Raw genomic sequence first — 21,601 nt, forward strand, 5'->3', positions numbered from 1 at the left:
TGGACAATATTGGCCCATTCCTTCGAAACCGGCTTCATAGAGGGTCAAACGTTTGAATAATTGTAACACTAGTCAAATATATTTCGATTATTCGAACATAGGCTGAGGGTATATATCAGTCGGCAATACCGACTGATACTTTTTAACTTGTTTTTATATATTTTTTTATATATTTTATTTTTTTGAAAATCTTGACCATTTGTGTGGGAGGTACCAGAAGGAGTGGACCGATATATTCCATCTTAACACCAGACCTTGGGTTAATATAAATATTGAGATGTGTGAAATTTGAAGACAATCGGACTCTTGTATCACATTTTATAAGAGTTGTAATTATTTAAAATTTCGACCCTTTGTGGGGGAGGTACCAGAAGAAGTGGACCGATACTGTCCATTTTTACACTTGACCTAGCACTTACGCAAATATTGAGATTTGCAAAGTTTGAGCAAAATCGGGTTATCGTTTCTCTTTCTGTGCAAAAAATATATATTTTTGAAAATTTCGACCATTTGTGGGGGAGGTACCAGAAGGAACGGACCGATAAATTCCATCTTAACATCAGACCTTGGGCTAACATAAATTTTGGCATGTGTGAAATTTGAAGACAATCGGACTCTTACATCACATATTATGAGAGTTGTAATTATTCAAAATTTTGACCATTTGTGGGGGAGGTACTTGATGGAGTGGACCGATATTGTCCATTTTCACACTTGACCTAACACTGACGCAAATATTAAGATTTGCAAAGTTGGGGCAAAATCGGTTTATCGCTTCTCTTTCCGTGCAAAAAATAAATTTTTTGAAAATTTCGACCTTTTGTGGGGGAGGTACCAGAAGGAGTGGACCGATATTGCCCATCTCCGAACTCGATCTAAGTTTGACAAAAACATTACGATGTATCAAGTTTGGACCAAATCGGATACTCCCTTCAGGAGTTATCGTGCGCACCAGCCAGCCAGACAGACAGACAGACGGACGGACGGACATCGCTAGATCGACTCCAAATGTTCTGAAACGGATTTGGTCCAAAGAGACCTAGGATCTAAAACCGTTATTTCGACTAGGCACGTTTTGACCGTATCAAATGATATATACCCTCTGTATCCATATGGCTGAGGGTATAAAAATGTCGGAAATAGCATCAAATTTTAGAATAAGTTTAGATTTGTTCGAATTGATCACCTTAGGCAGGAATTATGGCCTTCAAAGGGCCAATGAAACCGTTACACGCTGCCCAAATGTTGCTCCGCGATATTTTGGCCAATTCCCGGTGAAGCTCTTGCTTGAGGTGATCGACACTTTGGTATTTTTTAGTGCCAAACTTGCCTTCCAAAATACTCCAGACACAATAGTCCAACGGATTGGTATCCAGAGATTTTTGTGGTCATTGTTCGCTGGAAATGAAGCAAGGAACCTCATTTTGTAACCAATGAGTGTGATGGTGCTGAGTCCTGTTGGAATGTCCAAGGTCTGCGGCCAAAATGTTTGCGTGTCCAAGGCTTTAATTCACCCCCAAAATATTTTCGCGATAATATTCGGCATTTATTCTGATGCCACGATCGATTAATACCAGCGGAGAGCGATCATCGGCTTGAGTTCTGGTGGCCAACCGAAGGTGCACATTTTCGGCTGACCTCTTTGGCAAGTAAACACGATCATTTTGTTTGATTACAAACTGTTGGACAACGAATGTTTTCTCATCGGAGAAAACCAAATTCGGTAGTTCACCACTTTCGGCCAAGCGAAACAACTCTTTAGCTCTTTTGAGTCTACTTTCTTTCTTTGCGGTGTAAGTTCTTGCACTTTTTGGAATTTCAATGGGCTTACCCCGAGCTAATTTTTCAATATTTGCCGAATGAAATATTGCGATATGTTCAGCTCACGAGCCGTTTTTCGGCCACTGCGACGCGGGTTTCGATCAAGTTGCTTCTTTACTTTTCGAACCATTTCACGATAACGAGCGATGGTACGAAACAAAACACATAAGATTTATTCACATTTAAATGCTGAAGTGCTCTAACGGTAGCCACTTGTGGTTTTCCAGCCAAATATAAAGAAATCACACTATCACGCTTGAATTCCATCACGAATAACTTTTTTCCTGGAAAATTCTCACCAAAATGCTTTTGTACGCTTGTTAACACTATAATGAGCTGTCACTGGAATAATGTTAACAGCTGTCGGACGTGCGGCTTAGATATGACAGCAGTCTGAAGTTGGTTGCAGTTTTTTCATCTCACTCTGTTTACACTTTATTGTGTCTGACATGAGTATTTCGAGGAGTTACAAACGGAATGACTATAGACACAAAAATAATGAGTGCTTCAGATGGAGAATTTTTGTATATTCTTCCTTAAAAGTACCATACCAAGAATTTTCAAAAACTTCTTACCCATAAATATTTCATATTTTATTGAAGAGAGATTCTATGCACTTTGACATGTCATGTCCCACATATCTAACTAAACTAATTTATTTTGTGTCATTACAAAACAATTACCCCCAGGGACCTAAACTAAATCATAGATTGTTGTCATTACATAACTGTGCAGAGTTCACAAATTGTATTTGTGTTGCATATTTTATGCATACCAATCCAATAAAATATTGTACACACACACACATCAACATTACTACTACGTTATTTTTAAGGATTGTGATTCCAGTTACATTTGTTCCAAGGAAATTCACATGTTTAGTTGACATCTAACATCGACATATATCGTAACAGAGGGGGGACATTTTGCCAAAATATAAATGTATATGTGAAAACTACAACAAGGATTTGAAATGCATAACCAACACAAATAAACATTTGATACTTTTGTCGACAAACTATGAATTGAATTCTACAAATATTTGCTGAACACTCAAGACACGCTGTTTCAACCACAAAATACATATGCATACACACATACATGTACATACAGATCCTTGAGAATGTTCGGAAATATGGATATGACATATGAGTCGAAGACATTTAATTTGAAATCATTTCATAGGAGATTTTGAAATAAAATATTGAATTATTTGCAATTATTATAGCAATGGAGTCATGTTACGAAAAGAATACTCTCAAAACTCGCAAATTCAAAATTAACTAAATAAATAAAAATATAAAATATCAGAAATATTTTTTGACATTGATCAAACTGTTAAATATATAAGCTTTTAATACATTTTCAAGGCCAGGAAATAGATTTCAGTGCAATTCTGATAACATCAAATGATAAGAAACTTAACGATTTCCAATCATTATACCGTGAAAGAATTTTACGGTACTGGTCTGAGGTTTGGGCTTTCTAAGTATAACAGTTATATTAGGTCATAATGGTCAAACTCCAAGTCAAGTAATATAAGCAGTAATATTGAGATGAGCTAATTTTTCAGAGAATCAGGCGTTAATTTCTTTATTCACGAGAGATATATGTTTCGTAATGGTCGATTTTTAAGAGCTACTGGACAGTTTTTCAACAAAAAAGACAGTAAGGAAAGGTCAAAAGTCGGGCGGGGCCGTCTGTATGATACCCTACACCACTATACGTATTTAATATTGGGAATGCGTATTATGGTTTCACAGTAGACACGATTTGGAAACTATATCCAACTCTGAATCGATTTTCAACAAATTTGACGGAGGCTTTTGTATTTCTAGAACCAATTTACATTGCATGATTATATTAAACAAGTAAAAAAGCTATAAGTTCGTCCGGGTCGAATTTTGAATACCCTCCACCACTTGGAACAAATTAGGCAATTTAAAAAAATAAAATCCGTTAAAAAGTCTGTTAAAATCTTAAAAATACCGAATGTAGCCGTTATATTAGGGTTTATACGTGGAACTGCGTCATAACAATCATCAAAATACCGAATATAGGGAGGTACTACTATATGGGGCTATACCAAACCGTGGACCTGCACAGAAAATTTTCTGTCATAGGCTGTAGTATCCATTACCAACTTCAAATACCAAATTTGAAGCAATTCGGGTTAATAATGTCGCTAAAATCATCAAAATACCAAATAACGGAAGGTACCGTTATATGGGGCTATACCATGACGTGGACCTCCACAGACAATTTTCTGTCTTAGGCTGTAGTATTCATTACAAACTTCTAATACCGAATTTGAAACAATTCCGGTGAATAATTTCGCTAATATCATCAAAATACCGAATATCGGGTGGTACCGTTATATGGGGGCTATATGAAAACGTGGACCTACATAGCCCATTTCAATACCAAAAGTCCTGCAGATATAATATACATTTGAGTAAAATTTTATCAACCTACTTCATTTGTTCGGAAGCTAGAGTGATTTCCACAGACGGATAGACGGACAGATGGACCGACATCGCTAAATCGATATAGACTTTAATGCTCTTCAAGAATATATATACTTTGTGGGGTCTAAAATGTATATTTCGAGGTGTTACAAACGAAATGACAAACTTAATATACCATCCATACTATGGTGGAGTGTATGAAAATATTTATTATATACCGGACTGAGTTTCACCAAATGGTTCGGTTGGATATTCGGTTGGGCTGATATTACATACACACAATAACCGTAAAATCATATGATCGAATATATATAAAAATCTGAACCGATCTCGATAAAATTATTTAGAGGTATTTTCGAGCTGTATCTGATGTCCGGTATCAAATACCATTGTTGTGCATATTACGCATGTAAGGGACTTTAATACGTAGTCGGATGAAACATATATGTGGAAGATATAGCTATATCTGAACCGATTTTCACCAAAATTTGAAGCACTTGCTTTTAGGCTGAATTCCGTCGGAAGTGCCAAAAATTCAGTCCATTTGGGGTGATATTACCATTTGGTGCACAATTAACCCGAAATCGGTTAAAGATATATATGACGGCTATATCTAAATTTAAACCGATTCTCACCAATTTCAATAGGGGTCGTCCTTGGGCCAAACAAATATTGTTTGGAAAATTTTATCTCAATCTCAAATATATGGACAGACGGACGGACTGACATGCATAAATCGACTCAGAGAGTGATTCTATGAAGATCCTCAATAGTAACTATGGGTCTATCTCGTTTCCTTTTTCCTGTTACAAACAAATGCACAAACACATAATACCCTTACAACTATGCGGAATAGGGTATAAAAAAACACAGAAAGCTCTGAAAAAATCATGTAATCTTTATTCGAAATGATAGTATTTTCTATATATAATATTTGAAGATTATTTCGTGCTGTATGTTGTATGCGTTGAATCTCCTATCTAGGCAGACAATTGATCGGTTCTGAAAGTGAAAAAAGATGTTCACCAAACTAAACTCTTAATAAGTCTATTGTGTGGTATGTGGCACTATTTTGTTGAAACCACATATCATGCAAATCGAGCAAAAGAGTTAAATTTCAAATCACGTTAGCACTCATATTTGAAGAAGTAGTTTGATGCCACTAGTCCATAAGCCGCACCAAACTGTGACTTTCTGAATGCATTACTTATCCAATGCTTCTGGCTAGACTTCACCCCAAAATGGACAATTCTGGATATTTGCCAAAAATGGGCTTGGTCGCTGAACACAATTTCACGCATTTATGATACCCTACACCACTTTGCTACTTTTGTAGAGCTCCACATAAGAATTAAAAGATTTTATGGGAGAATTTAATCATACACGCTATGATTATAATTGTAATTTAAAGTTCAAACGACTAAATATGCCGAAGCATTTGTATCTTTTAAATTCGGACTTGTATTGCCCATTTGGTGCACAATTAATTTGAAATATCTAAATCTGAACCGATAAAATTTGGCAAAGATATTTCTGAGCTGTATTTGATATATTTCCCTGAATATCGTTGTTACGGAATGCATATTACGGCTGTGGGTATGGGAGCTATAGCTATATCTGAACCGATCTTCACCAAATTTGGCATACTAGCTTCTAGACTCAATTCGGTCGCATGTGACAAATTCCATCCCATTTGGACAAATATTAGACGTTTGGTGTACAATAAAAGGTAAATCGGACGAAGTTATATATGGGAGCTATATCCAAATCTGAACCGATCTCGATAAAATTTAACAAATGTATTTCTGAGCTGCAATTTATATATTTCCCCAAATATTGTTGTTACAGAGTGCATATTACGGCTGCGCAGGACAAAAATAACAAATCGGATGAACAATATATATGGGAGGTATAGCTATATCTGAACCGATTTCGATCAAATTTGGCATACTTATTTTCAGGTCTATTTTGGTTGTATGTGCAAAATTCCATACTATGAGTCTATCTCGCTTTCTTCTCCATGTTACAAACAAATGCACAAAGAAATATTACCCTTACCATTATGTGGTGTAGGGTATAATTATTGATTTCCAAGCGATGTTCGTTTGTAAGAATATTCCGGGTACGATAATAGACCAAACTGAAGATGTTTGACAGTGAAACAAAAAACGGAACGTTCGTGAGCTCTTAAAGCCGTGTTGTCAAAAAGATAATAGCTAAAAAATCATCCTTTACCTTTTTATGGCTATTTTCGTCGGAAATTCTCTTTTAGGTCCCTGGTCTCCTTTCAGAAACATCACAGAAATCCGTTTCAGAAACATCACAGTCGGTATAGCGACATCCGTCCGTCTATCTATTTGGTACACTCCATTACTCCTTCTGGTAGTTCCCTCACAAAATATCAAAATTGCAGCGTTCGAAAATAAACAGTACACAAAGATAGTGTACTGTACCGGTACAGTATCACTAAAAAAATGTTAGAAAAATGTTAGTGATACTGCACCGGTACACAACGATGATCATAGTGTACCGCAGTCGGAGCCCTAAATGTCGTAGTATACCCGACTCGGAACACTAAAAAACGTAGTTTTTCGCTATCGGAGAATTAAAAAATCGTAGTGTAACACATGCACCACATTAAAAAAGTGTACTGGCATCTTGATGTAGTACCTGTGGTTTGGTCTTATTTACACCGAAATCATAAAACTGATTTTAAACACTCAGCCATACTTTGTAAAATTATTTTCATAATAACCCATTACAACACAACCACTAAAATACCCTTTTTCGCGGCAACTTAAAAATTGCAGCGATAAGATTTCGTAATGTTCCGACTGCGGTACAGTACGATTCTTGTTGTGCTCCGGTACAGTATCACTAAAATATTTTTAAGGGTTATGTTCCGGTACGGTACATTATGTTAGTGTACCACTCCACCTCGGAACGGTACAGAACACTACGGTACAGTACGATACTGTTATTTTCGAAAGCTGCAAAATTATAAATAATTATTGCTCTCAAAAAATTCAAAGTAATTAACTGATTTTACTTTTTTCACATAACGTAATACTTCTTTCTCCATTAGATCTTATGTGAATATGGGAATTGCAGGTCCAATCCTTCTGGTTTCATCCAACAAAGGGTCAAAATTTCTCATAACATGCGAAACAAGTCAGTAATTTTTCTCAAACTTCGTATATCGATATATTCGGTCCACTCGTTCTGGCTACTTTCCCACAAAAGGTTCAAATTTTAATTAACAATTACTCACACAAATATGAGTTCCAAATTTAATTCAAACTTTACACACCTAATATTTTTATCAGTATTTTTACAAGATTTATGTTTTTTTTTAAGTGTACCTCCGGCTCGAATTAAAATAACGAATCCCTGCCATAAAAATAATCTCAAATATATCTGAAATGAAAAATGTAAACGACACCTAAAATTACAAATAATTTTAATTTTATTTCAAACATGACGAGCATTTTAAGGATCAATATTATAATTATTGTTGTACAAATACATCATCACACACATAGTCACTCATACCTGTGTAATATGAATCCTTTATGGAAATGTACTTTTTCCAACATTTAAACCATTTGCCACAGGCGTGGTATACACAGGATATATGAATACATGTGTAAACACTGTCAACAACAACAACGACAATGGCCACATCATGCTCAGCAAATATTTGTTGTAATTTCAGAGATTCTCTTTTAAGTATCGGTAACCAGCCGCGTTGAATCCTTTATGACACCGGAGAAGCATTAAAATGTTTGCACGTTCGTTGTTTGTTTTTTTAATTTCTGAAATTTTACGACTTTCAGTGTGTTTCAGTGGAAATCTGAAATGAGTTTTAATTTTCATCAGGCAAAACAGGTAAAGGGAATTTTTGCTTTTGAACGGTTGAATTTTACTGTGCACACAAAGAAATTATGAGGAAATTTTAGTGTAGTGATGAAAGGGATAGATTGGTCCTTGTTTTACTCAGGTTTTGTATAAAAAGAGATCTGGGAATTAAGATTGAAATTAAAAATTGATTTTTTTAAATAAATCTTTCTTAATGTTTTTACTTACTTTTTATTTATTGGAGCCATAGATATACCGAACCGAGTTTCACCAAATGGAAAAATTCGGTATAATATGAAAAATTCTATCCAATTTGGGCTGATATTAAATACAGGATGATATAAAAAACTGCAACAAAGTCAAACGCCATAATTGTTTTTTTTTTAATTTTATTGAATGAAAGCAAAAAATGTCGGAAATAGCATCAAATTTTAGAATAAGTTTAGATTTGTTTGAGTTGGTCACCTTTTGCACGAATTTTGGCCTTCAAACCGCCAATGAAATCGTCACACGCTGTCCGAATATTGCTCTGCGGTATTTTGGTCCATTCCCGGTGAAGATCTTGCCTGAGGTGATCGACACTTTGGTATTTTTTAGTACCAACCTTGCTTTCCAAAATACTCCAGATACAATAGTCCAACGGATTGGTATCAAGAGATTTTGGTTTCCTTTGTGCGTTTTAAATGAAGCGAGGAACTTGATTTTGTAACCATTCTTGGGTGGCGCGTGCTGAGTGCGATAGTGCTAAGTCCTTTTGGAATGTCCAAGGTCTGCGGCCAACATGTTTCAGTGCCCAAGGCTTTAATACCCCCTTCAGATAATATTCGCGAAAATATTCGGCATTTATTCCGATGTCACGGTCGATTAATACGAGCGGAGAGCGACCATCGGCTGACGTTGGGTTACGCTACCAGTATCCCGGTAACGAGCGATGGTACGATGCATGAAAGATTTATTCACATTTAAATGCTGGAGTGCTCTCGCTTGAATTCCATCAGGAATAACTTTTTTTCTGAAAGTTCTCACCAAAATGCTTTTGAACGCTTGTAAACAATATAATGAACTGTCACTGGAATAATTTTAACAGCTGCCAGACGAGTGGCTTGGAAATGACAGCAGTCTGAAGTTGGTTGCATTTTTTTCATCCCACTCTGTATATCATTACTTTAAAATAGAATGACTCTAAATCGACATTAATATTTAAAAAAATTTAAAAAATTAAAAAAAAAATTCATGTATTTTAATGCATTGTTTGGTGTCACCTTTGGCACGAATTATGTCCTAACAATTATTTAAAAAAAAATGAAATTTTGAAAATTATTCATTTTTAAAAATCGTTTTTATTTTTATTTATTTTTTGTTCCATTGTGTTAGGGTGATGGTAACCCTACTGTTCTTTAAACTGCATAAATTCATTAATAATAAAGAAAATCATAGAAAACAAAACCTTTCATTATGGATTTAGTGGGCGTAATTGTTTTGCGATAATGGCGGTATCTCGGTGTACATTTTTTATTTTTATTACAAATTCTTTATGGAAAAAAATATCTAGAGTAGTGTGGAGAGTGTGTCTGTCTTATCATCTATGCCCAGCACGATATCTTAACAAAAACAAAATTCTATACTAACCCGTTTCTCCTGAGAACGAAAACATTGCTTGCTATTTGTGTCATAGCTGCTGATAAAATTGGTGTTGGTTGATGGTGGAGGTTCTAAAAGAAAAATAAAAACAAAGCACGGAAGAGGATTTCATAATACTAACCGAAAAGTCTGTATGTCTGTCTGTCAATTACATCGTATGAAATGAAAACAAATGTCTCGACCATCTATTGATTCCAGATGCCTACGACACTATGGAAACTTCGTCGGAAATGGAATTTAAATCGATTACCATCAATCATGCCCAGTACAACATGGAAGCCGATGAATTCAAATTGGTTTTTATTAACTCGGCCGATTCATCATCGTGTCGCGATGATGATGAATTCGAGGATAGCAGTTCGACGACATCGACTTCTTCGACCCATAACTGCAGCAGTATCGCCATAGATGATTGCGATTGGGACTATTTTGAGCCATCGATGATCAGCACAAGTATTACCAAACATGTTCTCTATTCCCCTTGTGGTTCACCACTGGTGACACGACGCAGACATTCACGCGATCTAAAATCCAGCGATAGTACCGCTTCACCCATGGAATCGCCTTTGATGTATCGCAAACAGTTGATGTTTTGCCCGCGTGTCAGGGAGAGTGACACAGGAACTGATGAGGAGCTGCTAATGCAAGGTGAAAGCTCCAGCTCTGATGGATATCTGACTCGATCCTCGACATCGGCGGCACGAACCCAACATCAAATGAGTATGAAAACCCGAATTAAAACTCGATTCTTGAGCAAGGAACAACACCATCCGAAACATCATCGTCTAAGTTCCCCGCGTAATAGCCAACTAGCGGCTGGTGATTCCTGCAGCTGTGGTGCTGCCAAAGGCATTCAAGCTAGAAATGAAGCCTCACAGCCGTCTTCCGCAACGCTGCAACCTCAGTATGTGCCAATTCCAGTGCCAGTACCCATACCGGTGCCTATGTCAGCCTATCCCTATTGGAATGCCAACGAATTGACACCGCAAATACCGCCTGGCCTTCTGGTCGAAGATACTGACCAAAAGGATTTGTGTGCCTCGCTGCAAAAGCTGTGGTGCTCGGCCCAAAATAGCCTGCCCAATCCCAACGTGGTGAGTACAAATAATTTGCAAGCTGCAGCAGCTGCTGCAGTTGCAGCAACCTATCAAAAGCTGGCAGGTCATGGTAATGGTGGCAAAGGTGTTGCAGGCTTCAAGTCATCAGCGCCCGACTTAAGTTCATCCACCTACTCACTGGTGGGTATGACACAATCGCACTGTTCCACCTCTTCCGGTTATGGAACCAACACCACAACCGGTGGCAGTTTGGAAACCTTATTGAATGTTGAAAAGCTTACAGCTGCTGGTGCAAATGACCAGCACCACCAGCACCACCTGAACAACCACCATCGTTCTCAATCGACTGATAAGACATATGTTGTTGGTAAACGCCATTCACTGCTGTCTATGGCACCACCACTACCACCACCGGCTCAACAACACATGGACGACGACCAAAACCACCACCAGCACCACCACTACCACGATGGATACCAAAGTCTGACAGTCCAACATGAGTGTGATGGTATCGATGACTCTGGCCGCCTCAAGTGTATGCCAGCTCTGAATTGCTCAGCACTGTCAGTTGACGATATACCTTCGTTGATTTCAAGTCGTGTTTCAGCTCCAGCCGTAACGGAACAAACAAACGGTGGCGATATCGGCGTCGATCAAACCCTTTCGGACACCACCCAAAACGTTGAACGCGAATTCGTTGACAAAATATCGGTAATTAGCGAATTCAACAATGTCCGCCCGGAGACGGACGCCAATCGGAGTTGTTGTGAAAATGAAGTTGCAAAAATTAATGCAAATTTGGTGAATGAGTTTGGAAAAACAACAGCCACAACGACAACAACGGATAGACAAATTTTAGCAAACAATCCCGAACAAATCGTTGTTGATTTAGAAGTAGAGAAGAAACAAGTTTGCGGCCCAACAAAAACTACTACGACTACCACCACTGCTAACAACAATAACATAACCAATAATAATAGTTGTAGTACGAGCACCAACAACAACAACCAAACAGACGACAGCGGCAAAGACCAGAAAATATTCACCACAGCTAAAAAGGCAGTAATAGCTTTGGCCCATACAGAGAGCAGTACCGCTGAGAATCGTCAACAGCTGCTTCTGTTGTCAAACAAACCTCACGATGAGAAGAGAGAAACCACATCAACACTACCCTCTAAGGGAGAAGAAACACTCGACAATGAAACACAAACATTGCTCTCTCATGATCTGAAACGGAAACGAGGTGGCAATGAACAACACAATAATGACGTTTCCGCTAACATTGAGCAAAACAAACCAGCGTTATCTCTGTCTCTGTGTCGTAATGACGTTTTGTGTAATCGAGATATTTTTGAAAAAGCTGTAAAGCCGGTAAAAACTTGTTCCACAGCCACTGCCGACCACAACGCGAACTCTGTTTGCACAGATGGTTTGGTGGCAACACTGAGCGCGAGTTACAGCACTGCAGTTGCAGCAACGAATGCAAGACCACCACCGCCACAAACGCCACCACCACCAAGTCAAGCTTTTAAAGAAAATGTGAAAAATCCCATAACAAAACTAGCAACAACAACTACAATCCCAACTGCTGAGGAAAACATAACGAATTTTGTACAACCGGCCATAGTTGTTGGAAAATCAACGAACACAACGGTAGTGCTGCCAACACGAGAAGACCTAGCACCGGAGGTGGTCACAACCAAATCAATATCTACAACAACAGACACAAGAACAAATCAATATAAAAACATGATAAAGCTACCAGATAGCTCTCTCGAAAGTAGAAACACAACTGGGCCAGATGGCGGCGGCTATTTGCCCAGTGAACGCCATGAACTCTCGAATTCGTCCGCCAACTCCTCCGATTCCAGCGATAATTCCGAAGATTCATCAGCATCCAACAATGAGGATTGCGAGGAGTTCATTTCAAAGAAGTCCACCAAAAAGAAACGCTCCTCAAGGCGTACACAAAGAAGTTATAACATTATTCCTGATGGAGAAAGGGAGGTGGAGGAGGAGGATTGTGCGGCAGCTACAAGTGATAGTAGTGCCTCAAAGTCGTCCTCATCGAATGACAAAACAAAAAGTGATGATAGTGACAATGAAACGCAAAGTTCTCAATCCAGTTCGGAATCGGTGGATACCGACGACACGGGTAATGTCGCCGATCGAAGACCACGCAAAAAACATTTCTCCAAAGTCTTTGTGGTAAATCGAAGATCGCGTAAAAATCGTAATCTCGTGACGGGCAGTTGTAGTAGTGCCTCGTGCACAGAATCCTCGTCGGACGCTAACCTTGAGGATTCCTCGGACAATGATACCGACACGGAGAGAACCCACTGCGGGGTGGTATTGCGTTGCATCAAACTGCTGAACGACGAAGATCAGGGTTCCGAATGCGAGCTAAAGGAGATACGCGATTCGTTGCATGAAAGTGATAGTTGCAGTGACTCCAGCGTACACGATTGCAAGCGCGATGAAGAAGACGACTTGATGTATGGTGAGGGCGACAATGCGCCAACGGCCAGGGCTGGATTGCCGATTGCCGGTGATGACGACGAAAGTGAATGTGTCAACGAACAGAGTTCTAGCTCAGATTTGGCGAATTGTATTTTCGTTGTTGGCGGCCAAACTGACGACGACAATGGCGGGGTGGTGTTGCAAGCCATACGTTCATTAGAGCCCCCTCCCACCCCACCTGCCGAACATTATCACCAAACTGATGATAATGATCATGGTGGTGGTGGTGGTGGTGCTGCTGGTGGCATAGTTAGCAAGAAAGTGGCAACAAACAATAGTGAAAATCATCATTGGCAGGCTACAACAACATCGACTGCCAATGCAAGTGGAGCAATTAAAATCTCGCATGATGCGCATGTATGGCCGAATGCTTCAGTGATTACGGCCGTGGATAACGCCAGCGCCATTTCCAATGCTGAGGATGTGTGCGAGGAACTGCATAGCATTTCCAATGATGTAAATCGTTTATTGGCCTTAACCAAACAAAATTCAGAGCTGGAAATCAAGCTGCAGAAGCTGAAGAGCGTTGTTAAAGAAATCAATCAGGATCATTTAACCGAAACCACAACAACAACAACAGCACTAACAGAATCTAAATGCAATGACAAATTACAGCCTGAAAGCGAAGGCATTGCAAAGGTTTCCTCCGGCGACAATGGTGAGCGTGACCACGAGCAGGAGGAGGAAGAGGTGGTCTTATGCCAAGCCGTAGAGGCCCTAGAGGAAAAACTGCTGAATATGCGTTCCATGGTGGGGACGGCAGCTGAAACGAAAACTAAAAGTAAACACAAAACCGGTAATGCAACACTTATGGTCGAAGAAAAACCAAGAAATCCAGAACAAAACAACAGCAAACTACAGCAGCAGCAGCTAACCGACGATGACGAAAACACCGAAAAGCTAGACAAGAAATGTGAGAAGGAAAAAGTGGAAATACCTGTCAAATGGCATGGCAGCAGCAACCACAGTTCTGAAGATAAATTGCCACTACAAACAGTTACACCAGTAGCAACAACAACAACAACACGAACTATGTCCAATGACCATTTGGACAGTTCTACTGTTGTGGCGATATCCGATACATGCTCCTCTTCTCCTTCTGCTTTGGTTAGTCAACGTGACAACGAAGATTTCAAAGTTAACTATGTGCATTACGACGTCGACAGCAACAATGGTGATGATGACGATGATAATCATGACGTAGAAGAGGATGATGACGCACATGTCGACGAAAATGAATGTGAAACAAAGAAAAACCAAAACAAACCAATACCACAACGTGATACCTGTAAATCGAATGTAGAAGAACAGGTACAGGTAAAACAACAACAACACCAGCAGCAGCAACCAGCTGGCCGCCGCTCCACAACGGTAGCTGATGAATTAAGCCATAAACAACAAAGAAGCACAGAACTCAACGAACAAGAAGAACCCGAACCAGAAGTAAACGGAGTACAAGAATCCAGCCAAGCGTGCAAAACAAATGAAATGCTACGCGACTGTTATTACGTTACCCTACACCAGCATAGTACACCACCCGTCTCCAGTAGTTTCACAGAATATTTTATGGACTCATTAGAGACGCCTACCAATACCACGACCATTAACACCAATACAACATCGACTGCTAATCTACCATCATCACCTCGAACAGGTAGTAATGGCGGAGAGCAAAAACAGGTACTCGCACCAAAAAGAGAGCCATCGTTGTTTACCTCTGAGGTGAGCACATCGGCCATGTGCTCAGAGATCACTATGCCTTCGTTGGATAATGTCGCGACGACGATAATGCGCGCAGAGACTCTAGCTCTGCAAGCAACAGTTGAAAATGAAATTTTAAACGAGAAAGACGGTAGAAGTTACGATCGGTTTGTTGACATCGAATACAGCGACCAATTGAAAAGCAACGACAACAACAACTTTGGTGCGATACGCAAAACAACAAGTACACAGCCCAACTCCTCGTTCACCACCACCAACAGCCGTAAACATTTCGATTTGGAGACACCAACAACAACAGTTGGCCATTTTCGTAAACATCAAATGAAAGACGACGACAACAACGAACTGGGCAACAATAAAAATAAAGATAACAACGAATTTTATTACCAGCAACAACACAAGCAACACCATTGGCAATACCAACAGCCAGATACAAAGGAATCAGGCGGCAGCTTTGACCACAACATCGATGCTGAGGCGTTCGCAGACGTCGATGTCGAATGCGACGACAACGACGACGAAGAAGAAGAAGACGTATTCGGCTTCAATAGCATTAAAAATAATACCAGAATTGCAAGATCGTCAATCAAGAACTGTGCCGATGATCTAGATGACGTTGTTGTTGGAGGTGGTGGTGGTGGTTGCGGAACAACAAGTGCAAGTGAATACTCTCGCGAAACGCGAACGACGGGTATACCCGCCGCGACAGTATTAACCTCGACCGCATTAACGCCGCCCGCGAAGTCGACCAAATATCGCAGCACCCATGTAAACAATTCGCCAAATACCTTATCGGCCAAATATCGCAGTTTGATAATGATTACGAAAGATCAACAACAACAACAGCAAGAGGAGCAAAACAATAGTGCAAATTTCGCCAATCAATCTACGAAAGTCGCACCAATCGTCGCGGCGACACGTGTCGGTGAAGATAACGGCAATATTAGTGAAACAAGTGAAGTGCTAAAGCAAATGTCAAATCACACCATCTCGCCGAGTGGCGCTGGTGATATCGATAAAGATAACAACAACACGCAAATCAAAAATAACAGCAACAAAAGTGATACAAATCTGAATGAGTCATCGTTGGGTAAATACCAATCTATGAAAGAAGAAGAACAACAACAACAATCTGACCACAATCAGAATGAAAATGTTAAAAGTGAAGTGTTAGTGTCGTCTCCGACTGCGTCGACGTCGCCCTCGTCATCGGTCGATTTACTCAGAGATCAGCGCATCAACGCCAACGATGACGCTGAGCGCGATTTTGATTCGTTCGATGCAAATGCAAATTTATATTCGCTAACAGAGAGCGCGGAACGTGATGAGAATGTCCTCGCAGGACTAACGACACCGATTAAGAAGGCCGTTTGCCTGGAAGACGGTCTTGCCGATGACGATTCGTGGGTGGAAGAACTTAGTGAACATGGCGATGTGGTGGGAACAGAATTGGAAGTGGCCGGGGAGGAAGAAGCCGAAGAGGAGGAGGAGGACGTTGATGAAGATGATACAACTCCCACCGCTACCGATTCGGAAGACGGCGATGATCCACACTCATTGGGCATATTTATGAATCGTGAAGAAGAGTTGCGTGGCTATCATCGCACAGCTATTGATTTTACGCTTCACACCATTGTCGAAGAGAGCTGTGAAGAGAGTGAAGTGGCCTCGCTCAGAAGTCATACCGATGAGGATGATCTAGACGATTTGGAACGTAAAAGGCAAAAGACCCTCCAGCACCATCATCGCCTTTCCGCCTCAGAACTAGAGAAATATTTCTTTTTTGGTCTAGGCGATGGCAAGGTGATGAGCTCAATTGATACTCGTGGTGAAGATACGGCCTCCGATGTAAGCAGTGTTTATTCAGAGGGCTTGGATTCGTTGGGGGTTCCCGATGAACCTGTCAATGATGTTGGACAAGCTGCCGATTTAGCTTCCTCAAGGCTTGAGAAATATTTCCTTTCCGGTTTTATGGGTTTCAATGCCAGCGAAAAGAATGATTCCGACGAGAGTGGTAGTGTGGGCAGCGACAGTGAAGGTCATCCCAGTCCGAGCCAAAGAAGAAAACGTCTATGGCGTGCCCGTACCACACCCAGGTCGCACAATTCTTCGCTGGACAATCTTCTTATGGACTCACAATCCAATGAGATGCTCGAAAACACCCTAATGCCTTCCAACAATAGCCAGGATATTATTGATTCCTCGGAATCGGAAGCCTGCGATGAAACTGTTCTCCACAATAGCAGTGCTAGTGAACGAACCTCAGAGGGTACGGACACCATGAAACGTAAAAAGCAGCTGAGAAAACGTCACGACTCATTGGATGAGAAGAAATTACAGGATCCCAATCTCGGTGTGGAGGACAACAACAAGATGGCTTCCTCCAACATCGAATGTCGCACTCCCACGCCCGGTTCCATGCAAAATGCTCAGTCAAAGAAACAACAACACCACAGTCGGGATAGTGGTTTTGTGGGAAGCAATGATGATTTGCTAAAGTCCCCTGACAGCGAGAATTCACCCTCTTATGGAGTACGCAACAAGTCGCCCAGTACACTAGAACAAATAACAGAAGTCAACGAAAAGCTTGTGGCGCCCATACCAACAGTTCGCTTGAGTATTGCAAATGACAACAACAATGCCACAACACCCAGCGATAGCGTCAGCAAGAAGCCAAGTAGTATTCCTCCCTCTACATCCGCTTCTACATCATCCGCCTGTAACTTGGTACGCAAGGATAGCTTCAATAATTGGAGTTCGGACGAAGAAACCAATCTTATGATGAGTAAAATGCGTCAATTTTTCAAGACCCTTGTCGTAGCCACAGCTAATGCCCAACAACAGAACTCGGCCAGTAACTCCAAGTCCACCACGCCCAATCAGACCACCCCCATATCAGTACGTCGCATGAAATCCCGTCCAGCCACGCTGGCATATTTCGAAAATGAACTAACGCGTCTTATGAAAACGGTACCGGGCATTAACGACGAACAAGTGCGCGAAATCGTTGAATATCTGAGCAGCGAGGATACATGGTCGGATTCGTACGATTCCTCAGATTACACAAGTTCGGATCTGGAGGGCAGTAGCCAAAGACGAAGCGAACTGAAACAACAAATATCAGCCAGTTGTCAGCAAATTATCAACAAGTTTGAAGTCGATGAAGAAGGTGATCGTGGTGATGGCGGTCTCTTGGATGATGTCAGAACTGTAAATCCTGACACTGCCTTGGTATATCAAAAACTTGTGGCCTCTATTTCCAAAATGGCCATTGAAAATCCCTCAGTCGCCCCCAGCAATGTCAGTAGTGACCAAGCCAAAACAAGAAGTGTACCACCAGTTCCCCCAACAGAGAGTGTTTTGGGTGGTGGAAGCACTAGACTGGGCGTAGGAGTAGGAATGGAGGAAGACCGCATCTCCACTGGCAGTACACGTAGTACCGAAAGATCCCCTCAACTGTTTGCCAGAGTTATGCAACACATCGGTACCCGTTTGGTGGCCCTGATGCACGAGGTAAGCAGTGGCAACGATACCCACGGTACCAATTCTCCCATGCCCATGCAACGGCACAATCAGCACAAACGTTTGCAGGCGAAAATATCCGCTACCACCACCGAAGACGAAGAAGACACCCCGACCGAAGACCGACCCACTAGCAACGCTAGAACGTCACAGTATTTGCATCCCTCCCATGCTTATGCTCAACATCAGCTCTACTCCAGCACATCGTCACGAACGATTGGCTATCCACAGGACGATGCCTACAATTTGGCACGCAGCAAATCACACGACCTGTTGCTTGACTCAGCCTCTTCCTCGCTGACAGCAACAAGTACCAACAGCACGGGCAGCAGCGGTGGCGGCAGCAATGCAGCGCATCATGCTACTGCCCACAACCGACCACATCACCATCAGTCCAGCAGCGGCGTTAGCGATACCGCCGGCGAGGAGTGTGGCGTGGCCAGTGACTACGAGCGCTTTTCATGGCGCGGCAGTTTTGAGTCGGCATTACTGGCTAATGGCGATTCCAGAACAAAACTATCTCAACTCGACCGTGACAACTCATCGTCTGCGTCCGCTTTGGCCGTTGCAAAGCGTCGTTCTGCAGGTGACCTGTTGTTCAATCATAAAAGTCTGAGTCGCGAGCAATTAGATCGTGTGCGTTCCTGTGGCAGTATCGGAGGTGGCGACGAGCATCATCATGTGTTGGAGTCCTCGCCAACCAAACCATGGCTTTCCAACTCCAATGACTCGAAGGATGCCAGACGTTCCAGCGTTCCGGACGCCATTTACGAAACAGACTCCTCGTCATCGGACGATTGTGAACCGTTTGTGGGCACACGCTCCACACTGCCACGCAGCCTCATTGGCGTGGCACAAATGTCGACGACAAACTCACTGCCTCGCCTGCCTACCACCAATACGGCGGCAGCAAGTGCGGGTGCCACCGTCACTAGTAGCAGTAGTACCTCATTCATAAGTAGTTTGGGTGCGCCAACAACAATAACAAGTTCAACATCGGCACTGCCCTCAGGTGTGTCAGCAACTTCAACCCCCGTTTCGAAATCGCAAAACGCGTTGAATTTCACGCCCACCAGCGGCGGCGGCATCAACAGCAACAACAGTAACAGTGCCAAGAGTGCACGCTATCGTCCGCCCGGCCTTAAGTCGCACACGAATTTCAGTTCAATTAACGTTAAGAAATGTACGCAGGCACATGCCCAGCAGTTGCAGCAATTCTTTAATCCAAAGCGTGATGCACGGAAACGTTTAAATATGTCCATGGGTGAGCAAATGTTTTTTTTTTTTTTTAATTTTTCTATTTTGTTATTTTAATTTTAGTTGCTAAGTTGAGGGCGGATTTGCCGTTTGACCATTTTTTTGGTAAATGATTATTTTTGGTAATTTTGTTTTTGTTAAAAAGGGCGACTCATTATTATTTGAGTTTGTTTTAAGTTAAAAGCAAAGTTAGGGTGTGCCCAGTCAAAAATTACACAATTTATGTGATATAAAATTTACTTAGCACATGCAGTTTATGGATATCAGTGTAATGGGGGTAACCATTATTTGAATTAATTCCGAATGCCATATTCTAAAAGATAAAAATGCATTTGTTTCTCTAAAATAAATAAAAATGTATTTTTTTTTTACCAAATTTTGCACATTTTAATATATTTCAAACTTATTTTTCAATCATTCTTTTGCAAATTCGTTTTTAATGTTATTAACATTCAAATCTGTTTATTAATTCCGAAACCAGCTCATTGTTCAGCTCTAAGCATAATTTCGATCAACTAAAATTGAGTTTGAGTTTGATCACGTTTTATTTATAAGATGCAAACAGGTTTATTGAGTTTTGGTATCGACAAATGGGTCAAAGCTACTGACTATTGTTCAAAACTGATGTCTGATTTATTAGTTTCTTAACAAAGGCAGTTAGCTATGTTTTGTATCAAATATTTCAACAAATAGATGAGTAACTACATACATATTTTTTAGAAACTCAATTGCGAATACTTAGCAACATAAGATTTGACTACATAATTCAACAATATTGAAATCCGTCCTTGCCAAATTACATTCTGCTCAAAAGTTGTCCTTTTAATGGGTTGCTATATAGTTTTGATAATGGTTTTCCGTTGCCGTACTTTCTGCGTAGTATTTCTCACAAAACGAATTGTATATTTTTTTCACCAAAAATGTACAGGAACACAGCAAATGTTGTTCATGATACAAGATTATTAAGAAAGTAAATTTTACAGAAATGTTACTATTGAACAGACCTGCTCAAAAGCTTGTGACAGCTCACCAGTCCGCAAATGAAATGAAATTAAGAGAATGATATGATAAATAAATAAATAATATTTCAACATAGGAATCGACTTTCGTTTGAACGATTTATCCGCAAACCCGACTTTTGTTCTATTCTTGGAATAATACCCATCTCAAAAATCTGAAAGAAAAATCGACATTAGTTTTTGACTATGTATCTCTTGGATTGGACTTTTGAAAGAGCGATTTTATATCCTCCACCATTCTATGAAGTAAAACTAAAAGTTTATATTCCACATTTACATTCGTTTATAACTTCTCGAAATATTTATAATAGACCCTACAAAGTATATATATTCTAAATCAGTGTAAAATTCGAAGACGACCCAACGATGTCCTTCTGTTGTAATCACGCTATCTTTCGAACGAATTGAGATAGAAGGCTACAATTTTGCATAAAGACATAGTTTACCAGTAGGCAGTTCGTAAATGGGCCATGCTGGTTCACGTTTTCGTAAAGCCCCATATTTTCCCGATATTCCGGATTTTCATGATTTCAGCGACATTATTTACCGGAATTATTTCAAATTTTATATTTGAAGTTCGTAATGGGCACTACAGCCTATGACTAACATTTTTGTATGCAGATCCCCGTCTTCTTATAGCCCCCATACAACGGTAGCTCCCGATATTCGGTTTTTTATGATTTAAGCAACATTATTCACCGGAATCGTATCTCCC

The 21,601-nt window shown here is 40.5% G+C and overlaps 1 protein-coding gene across 3 annotated transcripts in view; it reads left to right on the top strand.

The window, feature by feature from the left end:
* Window positions 1–21,601, top strand: part of LOC101895136 (uncharacterized) — a 208,830-nt gene that overhangs the window by 159,102 nt on the left and 28,127 nt on the right. For 2 of the 3 annotated variants that reach the window (XM_059126609.1, XM_005181261.4), the window contains exon 8: window positions 9,987–19,874. The exons of the other annotated variant lie outside the window; for it this stretch is intronic. In XM_059126609.1, coding sequence (XP_058982592.1) covers window positions 9,987–19,874 — 9,888 coding nt within the window. The remainder of the gene's footprint in view (window positions 1–9,986; window positions 19,875–21,601) is intronic. 3 annotated transcript variants of the gene reach the window in all.

Source organism: Musca domestica, unplaced genomic scaffold (assembly GCF_030504385.1).
Source record: "Musca domestica strain aabys unplaced genomic scaffold, Musca_domestica.polishedcontigs.V.1.1 4, whole genome shotgun sequence".
In the NCBI taxonomy this organism is placed as follows: Eukaryota; Metazoa; Arthropoda; class Insecta; order Diptera; family Muscidae; genus Musca; species Musca domestica.